At 48.0% G+C, this 7,470-nt stretch overlaps 1 protein-coding gene and 1 long non-coding RNA gene across 3 annotated transcripts in view; one reads left to right on the forward strand and one right to left on the reverse strand.

Annotated features, from left to right (window-relative positions):
* Positions 1 to 4,842: 4,842 nt before the first annotated feature.
* AIF1 (allograft inflammatory factor 1) lies at positions 4,843 to 6,688 on the forward strand. Of its 2 annotated transcripts, none has more exons than XM_032269128.1 (6): positions 4,843 to 4,939; positions 5,185 to 5,246; positions 5,334 to 5,400; positions 5,767 to 5,808; positions 6,008 to 6,170; positions 6,486 to 6,688. In XM_032269128.1, the coding sequence occupies exons 4-6, from the start codon at positions 5,775 to 5,777 to the stop codon at positions 6,568 to 6,570; spliced, it is 282 nt and encodes a 93-aa protein (XP_032125019.1). In that variant the 5' UTR covers positions 4,843 to 4,939; positions 5,185 to 5,246; positions 5,334 to 5,400; positions 5,767 to 5,774; the 3' UTR covers positions 6,571 to 6,688. The 2 variants fall into 2 exon arrangements, with proteins under 2 accessions (XP_032125019.1, XP_032125018.1); XM_032269127.1 differs by having other exon boundaries at positions 4,850 to 5,000.
* Positions 6,562 to 7,470, reverse strand: part of LOC116543510 — a 3,399-nt gene continuing 2,490 nt past the window's right edge. The window contains exon 2 of the long non-coding RNA XR_004265592.1: positions 6,562 to 7,030. This is a non-coding gene — a long non-coding RNA (uncharacterized LOC116543510). The remainder of the gene's footprint in view (positions 7,031 to 7,470) is intronic.

Genomic DNA, 7,470 nt, shown 5'->3' on the forward strand with positions numbered 1-7,470 from the left:
ATAAACTATCCAATGTAAGTAAAGTATTTACTTGAGTTCTGTGTGCCATCCTAGGAAATTATTGAGCCAAAGGAGGGAGTCATAGAAACAGTTACAGTTGGTCTGTTAGAACTACAGGAGGCCTGGTGATTGGCATCTGGAGTGTGGGCAGTCTTGTGGAATTGAGACCTTCAACTTGGGGATTAGGTAACTGGTAACTCTGGGCAGAGTGTCAGAATTGATTTCAATTGCAGGACTCCCAGTTGGTATCTACCAAGAATTGGAAAACTGGTTGGTGTGAAAGAAATCCCCACGTGATTGGTGTAAGAAGTGAAGTGTTCTTGTCTAATCACAGTTGCACAAAAAATAATAAGTGAAGTGTTGTAAGTGTAAAAAAAAAAAAAAATGTGGGGACAAGGCATGGCGGCTCACACATAATCCTAGCAATTTGGAGGCCAAGTCGGGCAAATTGCTTGAGCTCAGAGGGTCAAGACCAGCCTGGGCAACACAATGAAACCCTGTCTCTACCAAATATAGAAAAATTAGCTGAATGTAGACCAGGTGCAGTGGCTCACACCAGTAATCCCAGCACTTTGGGAGGCCAAGGCGGGGTGGATTACCTGAGGTCAGGAGTTTGAGACCAGCTGGGCCAACATGATGAAACCCCATCTTTACTAAAAATACGAAAAATTAGCCAGGTGTGGTGGCACACACTTGTGGTTCCAGCTACTCGGAAGGCTGAGACAGGAGAATCGCTTGAACCTGGGAGGCGGAGGTTGCAGTGAGCAGAGATGGCACCACCGCATTCCAGCCTGGCCAACAGAGTAAGACTCCATCTCAAAACAAAATAAAACAACAACAACAAAAACTCAGATTCTTTGCAAAAAGCCTGGAATAACTCCCTTTCAGTCCTGGACTATACTCATGATGATAAATATACCTTGATGTAACTCTAGGGTCCCAGGATTCACTGGCCCTTGAATGAAAAGAAAAGATAGTATGTTTTTTGTTTTGCAAATCACAGAACTTTATTAAGATGGAATTGCTGCCAATTACAGAGAAGCTATTTGCCTAAGCCAAAATCCATAAGGTTCACATGGACTTATAGTTACACAAATTAGAAACAAATGGTGTATTTAAAACCACAGGGAAATATCCTGATGCCGAAGTGATGAAGCTCGGGTAAAGGAGTCTGCATATTCATTTCAAGCTGTTAAAGGATTTGTGGGCCATGCAATGGTCCCTTGCACTAGAGAAGTCAAAGAGCTTTGTGCAATCCTCTCCTGTCTGTGATCTGGAGGACACATGCTTATCACAGGGCTCCAGCTGCTCTGAGACTTTACTCATCTTTTCAGCTGCATGCATCGCTCTTTCACTTTTGTTAGGAATTGACTAATTCCTCCTCTTCCTCTTCTTCCTCCTCCTCCTCCCTGGCATCTCTAGACTCAGCAGCATTTCTTACTCATCCTCTGATTCCATGTCCAGCTATGTTTCTGGATTCAACACTAGAAGCAACAGTGGCACCGACTCCACTTCAGGATCAAGAAGTATTTTTCTGGCCAGGTGCAATGGCTCACACCTGTAATCCCAGCACTTTGGGAGGCCGAGGCGGGCAGATCACAAGGTCGAGAGATCAAGACCATCCTGGCCAACATGGTAAAAGCCCATCTCTACTAAAAATACAAAAATTAGTTGGGTGTGGTGGCTCAAGCCTGTAGTCTCAGCTTCTACTTGGGAGGCTGAGAGAGGAGAATTGCTTGAATCCGAGAGGCGGAGGTTGCAGTGAGCCGAGATCATGCCACTGCTCTCCAATCTGGTGATAGATAGAGACTCCGTCTCAAAAAAAAAAAAAAAAAAAAAAAAGTATTTTTCTTTCTATCCATATATCCACCTTACATGGTCCCTCAACTCCCCAAACCCACTCTGCCTGCTCAGTCTCCTTCTTCCACATCCTTTCCCCAACCTAGCACTTGGTCGGCAACCCCTTCCTCAGTCCTCTGCCAAAGACCCTCTAACCAGTGCTTACCCTGTCTGTTCTCTTTCCTTACCCAAAGAAATACATGGAGTTTGGCCAGAATGGAAACAGAGGTATCAGTGAGAAAAAGGTGATTTGGCCAGGCAAGGTGGCTCATGCCTGTAATCCCAAAACTTTAGGAGGCCGAGGAGGGCAGATCATGAGGTCAGGAGATTGAGACCATACTGGCTAATACGGTGAAACCCCATCTCTACTAAAAATACAGAAAATTAGCTGGGCATGGTGGCATGCCCCTGTAGTCCCAGCTACTCAGGAGGCTGAGGCAGGAGAATTGCTTGAACCCAGGAAGTGGAGGTTGCAGTGAGCCGAGATAGTGCCACCGCACTCCAGCCTGAGTGACAGAGAAAGAGCAGGCCTAGGAATAGAGGCTTGTTCCTTTGGTTGCTTAAAATCTTTGCTGAAATATCACTTTTTCAGAGAAGCCTTCTCTAACCACTCTATTTATTTATTTTTTATTTTTTTTGGAAACAGAGTTTCATTCTTGCTGCCCAGGCTGGTGCAATCTCGGCTCACTGCAACCTCCACGTCCTGGGTTCAAGTGATTCTCCTGCCTCAGCCTTCTGAGAAGCTGGGATTACAGGCATGTGCCACCACACCCGGCTAATTTTTTGTATTTTTAGTAGAGACAGAGTTTCACCATGTTGGCCAGGCTGGTCTCAAACTCCTGACCTCAGGTGATCCACCCACCTCTGCTTCTGAAAGTGTTGGGATTACAGGTATGAGCCACTGCGCCTGGCCTATTTATTTTATTTTTTGCTTCAATCTGAGCACTCTGTTGCTCAGACTGAAGTGTAATGACACAATCACGGCTCATTGCAGCCTTGATCTCCTAGACTTAAGCAATCTTCCCGCTTCAGCCTCCCAAGTGGCTAGGACCACAGGCATAAGCCACCATGCCTAGCCAGACCACCATATTTAAAACTGGGGACCAGCCAGGCATGGTGGCCCATGCCTGTAATTCCAGCACTTTGGGAGTCCGGGGTGGGTGGATCACAAGGTCAGGAGTTTAAGACCAGCCTGGTCATCCAGCTATTTGGGAGGCTGAGGCAGAAGAATTGCATGAACCTGGGAGGTGGAGGTTGCAGTGAGCTGAGATTGCACCACTGCACTCCAGTCTGGGCAACAGAGCGAGACTCAGTCTCAAAAAAAAAAAAAAAAGCAACTGGGGACCATCGGCAATTCTCCTATGCTCCCTCTCCCCTGCTTTGTTTTCCTCCATAGGCACCTAGTGCCTTTAATATACTTATTTATTTGTATTGTCTGCCTTCCCCAATGAGATCAACCTTGAAGACAAGAGTTTTCATTTGTTGGGCCTAGAGGCATGCCTGGCACATAGTAAGCATTCAGCAAATGTTTGTTGAACGAATGTATGAATAAAGAAGTGAGTTTCTAGGCCGGGCGCGGTGGCTCAAGCCTGTAATCCCAGCACTTTGGGAGGCCGAGGCGGGTGGATCACGAGGTCAAGAGATTGAGACCATCCTGGTCAACATGGTGAAACCCCGTCTCTACTAAAAATACAAAACATTAGCTGGGCATGGTGGTGCGTGTCTGTAATCCCAGCTACTCAGGAGGCTGAGGCAGGAGAATTGCCTGAACCCAGGAGGCGGAGGTTGTGGTGAGCCGAGATCGCGCCATTGCACTCCAGTCTGGGTAACAAGAGCAAAACTCCGTCTCAAAAAAAAAAAAAAAAAAAAAAAAAAAAAGAAGTGAGTTTCTCCCAGCAGGCGCTGAGAACATTGGGAATGCTGGGTTGCAGCTCTCTCTGCAGCAGGAGAAGCCAACTGCAATAAAGGGAAGTCAAGAAGCCACAGTTCACTCCAGGATCTCCCCTACCTGCCTGGGTCAGAGAGAGGGCAGTGAGAAGTGAAAATTCCCAGCTACAGAAGAGGAAATATGTCAGGGGGAAGGGAGAAGGAAAGGTATCTTCATTAATGCCGGGGCAGGGTGGATGGTGCCCTGGGCAGGGAGTTTGGATAAGGACATCTCAATGAGGGAAATGTGCTGTCCTCACCTCCCCAAGAAGCGACTGGCCAAACAGAGTGGCAGAGGGGATAAAGGTTATGCCTAGGGAGGCATGTGTCAGAGGCTATTATCCATTCCAAAGAACCCACAGTGACCAGCACCACCATCGCACAAACACGCCTACATGCATGCACGCAGGCGCAATATGCAAACCTGATGTCAGCCTCACTTCCTGGCTCTTGTGTCCACAAATGCTGTTTAAGTATCACTTTCAGTTCCTCCAAAGAATCTACTTAAATTCTCAAATTCCTGATCTCTGTAGATTTTACTAAAGATTTCAAAGGACATAAGATGAGAGGGTTACACTGCACATCCTAAAGCAAACAAATTAAAATGTGTCATTAGACATTTCCATATTTCTAAGGGCCTCCTTGGAGCTTCCAGGCTGGGAGTGAGATGTCTTTCCCTTTCTAAACCCTGTACCCATCTTGTCACCCTCCTGGAGCTGCCAGCAGACTTGAGAGTCTTCTCCCACCTACAGAAGCAAGGAAATTCAGCCAGCCCTTTCTTGGCTTCCTATCCATACTTGCCTGCCCAGACTCATGAAAGGTCTTATAACTACCCGAATGTTGGACCTGTTCAAAAAGACCATTTGTTCCTGAGAATAAAATCCCCTGGTGTCTTCCTCACCTTTCTGCACACCTCCAGTAGCTTATCAAAATATTTCTTTCATGTACACACCGGGCTCTCATTTAAGAAGAATTTGGGAGAATGTTATTTTCTCATTTGCATTTCACACAGGGCTCCCCCTTCTTCCTGGGGTGCTAGTGTCAGCAGAACCTGATGGGGAAGTGAGGTCTGGGAGGCAGAGGAGGAAGGAATGAGGGGAAAGGGGAAGTTTGGGAGGATCTGAGAAGACTAGTAAGAGAGAAGAAAAGCCTGCAGACAGAGGCCTCCAGCTTGGTCTGTCTCCCCACCTCCACCGGCATCTGCTGAGCTATGAGCCAAACCAGGGATTTACAGGGTAGGGAGGGTGGGATAGGCAGGGGCATCAGATCGGAGGAAGGAGATGGACAGACCTGGGCTGTGGGCTAGGAGGGCAGTTGCCTGGCCTAGGCAGGCTAACTGTGAATGTCCCTGGGTTGGTGTCAGGGTAAGGTGAGGAAAGGAGGGATGAGGGCTGATTAATCCTTTTCCCCCTGACACAGGAGGAAAAGCTTTTGGACTGCTGAAGGCCCAGCAGGAAGAAAGGCTGGATGAGATCAACAAGGTAGAAGGAAGAACTAAGGGGGCAGAGCCTGGGGGATAGGGCGTGGATAGGGAGGGCCTACCCTGGCTCTTATTTTCCTCTCCACAGCAATTCCTAGATGATCCCAAATATAGCAGTGATGAGGATCTGCCCTCCAAACTGAAAGCCTTCAAAGGTGAGGGGAAGACTGTAAGGGTGGAGGCGGGGCCGGGGGTAGGAGGGTTGGGATTTCCACAAGAACAGGGCAGGGACAGCAGAGGCACAAAGTTTACTTTTGTGGTAGCAAGAGGGGAGCCTGCCTTTATTGCCCTCCTGCCACATACTGCAGTCGCTTTCCCAGACCTGCTCCTCTCAGCATCCCCACTAGCTCCTTAAACTCTAGCTGGCTGTCAACTCCCCAACCCTACTTCCTCTGCCTGCCCCTCCTCCTCCTTCCACATTGTCTCCTCTACCTAGCAGTTGGTTGACAACCCCTTCCTCAATCCCCTGCCAAAAACCCTCCAGTCATTGCTTACTCACTCTGCTCTCTCCCCTCATTCAGAGAAATACATGGAGTTTGACCTTAATGGAAACGGCGATATTGGTGAGAAATGGGTGACTGGGGCGGGGGGGTGGGGAGTGCAGGCCTAGGAAGGCAGAGGTCTCTCCTACGTGCTCCAATCCTCATCATTTGGGAGGGGGCCCACCTACCAGAGTGGCAGGAAGAAGAATGGGGATGTGGAAGTGGGAAAGGAAAGAGAGAGTCTCCCTACCTTCTCTGCATCCCCATCCTCTGCCCCCAGATATCATGTCCCTGAAGCGAATGCTGGAGAAACTTGGGGTCCCCAAGACTCACCTAGAGCTAAAGAAATTAATTGGAGAGGTGTCCAGTGGCTCTGGGGAGACATTCAGCTACGCTGACTTTCTCAGGATGATGTTGGGCAAGAGATCTGCCATCCTAAAAATGTGAGTGTCAAGTCCCAATCTCCCCTATACTTACCTGTCTTCTCCTCCCCGACCCCTACCCTTGTCCCCAGGCTCAACTTTTCTACACTTTGCTCATCATCCATTCTTCCATCCTTAGAGGGACCCTTCCAAGGTCCTGTCCCCATCCCTATCCATAATCCTGGTCCCCACAGCCCCAGAACCTCCCATCCCTGCCCTTCCTCCTTCCCTTTCCACCTTTACATGTCATCCCTTTCAGCCTTTCCCAGTAGCCTACGATTTATTCCCTTGAGAAGAGTGTTCCCTGATCCCTGTGCCTCTTCCCATCTCAACCAGGATCCTGATGTATGAGGAAAAAGCAAGAGAACAGGAAAAGCCAACGGGTCCCCCAGCCAAGAAAGCTATCTCTGAGTTGCCCTGATTTGAAGGGAAAAGGAATGTGGTGGGATTGAAGGGGGTTCTAATGACCCAGATATGGAAACAGAAGACAAAATTGTAAGCCAGAGTCAACGCATTAAATAAATTACCCTTCCTCTGCATGTCAAGTCAGCTTAGTTTTTATTTGGGGAATTTTTTTTCCTTGGTTTGGGAAGGAGAGACAGGTCTTGAGGGAAAGGTGGCAAGGATTTGCCCATATGAACAATCCACCAACAACACTGTAATGTGTCCACTATAGCAGATGGCTTCATGCACCAAGGGGGATTCCAGCTGTATAAGGCAGCCTTAACCTCAAGGAATGCAGGCAGGATGAAAAGACATGTCCAGTGTACCCAGGCCCATGACAGCTTTCATGAAGAGCAAGGAATACCTTGAACCAACATTCTCCGCCACTTTAAGCTTTGTCACTTTGACAAATCACTCAGCTTCTGTGAGTCTTTTCTCTGAAAATGGGGATAAAGTGACCTATGCTGTTGTACCTGACATATCACAAGCCCTCAATCATGTTTAAAACCTGAATGAATGGGTGGATGAATAAAAGAACTGGTGTTACTGAATAAAATAAAGAATTTACGGCTGAGCATGGTGGCTCACGCCTGTAATCCCGACACTTTGGGAGGCCAAGGCAGGCGGATCACCTGAGGTCAAGAGTCCAAGACCAGCCTGGCCAATATGGTGAAACCCCATTTCTACTAAAAAATACAAAAATTAGCTGGGCATGGTGGCTCATGCCTATAATCTCAGCTACTTAGGAGGCTGAGGTAGGAGAATTGCTTGAACCAGGACCCGGGAGTCAGAGGTTGCAGTGAGCTGAGATTGCACCACTGCACTCCAGCCTGGGCTACAGATCAAGACTCCATCTCAAAAAAAAAAAAAAAAAAAA

The sequence above is a fragment of the Sapajus apella genome, unplaced genomic scaffold (genome assembly GCF_009761245.1).
Source record: "Sapajus apella isolate SASKATOON/1434 unplaced genomic scaffold, GSC_monkey_1.0 scaffold188, whole genome shotgun sequence".
Classification (NCBI taxonomy): Eukaryota; Metazoa; Chordata; class Mammalia; order Primates; family Cebidae; genus Sapajus; species Sapajus apella.

Excerpts from the sequence above, each read along its gene's own strand:
- AIF1 (XM_032269127.1), top strand. The coding sequence starts at position 4,976 with ATGAGCCAAACCAGGGATTTACAGG. Across the intron at positions 5,809-6,007 it reads TAATGGAAACGGCGATATTG|ATATCATGTCCCTGAAGCGA; the intron begins GTGAGAAATGGG and ends CTCTGCCCCCAG. Across the intron at positions 6,171-6,485 it reads AGATCTGCCATCCTAAAAAT|GATCCTGATGTATGAGGAAA; the intron begins GTGAGTGTCAAG and ends CATCTCAACCAG.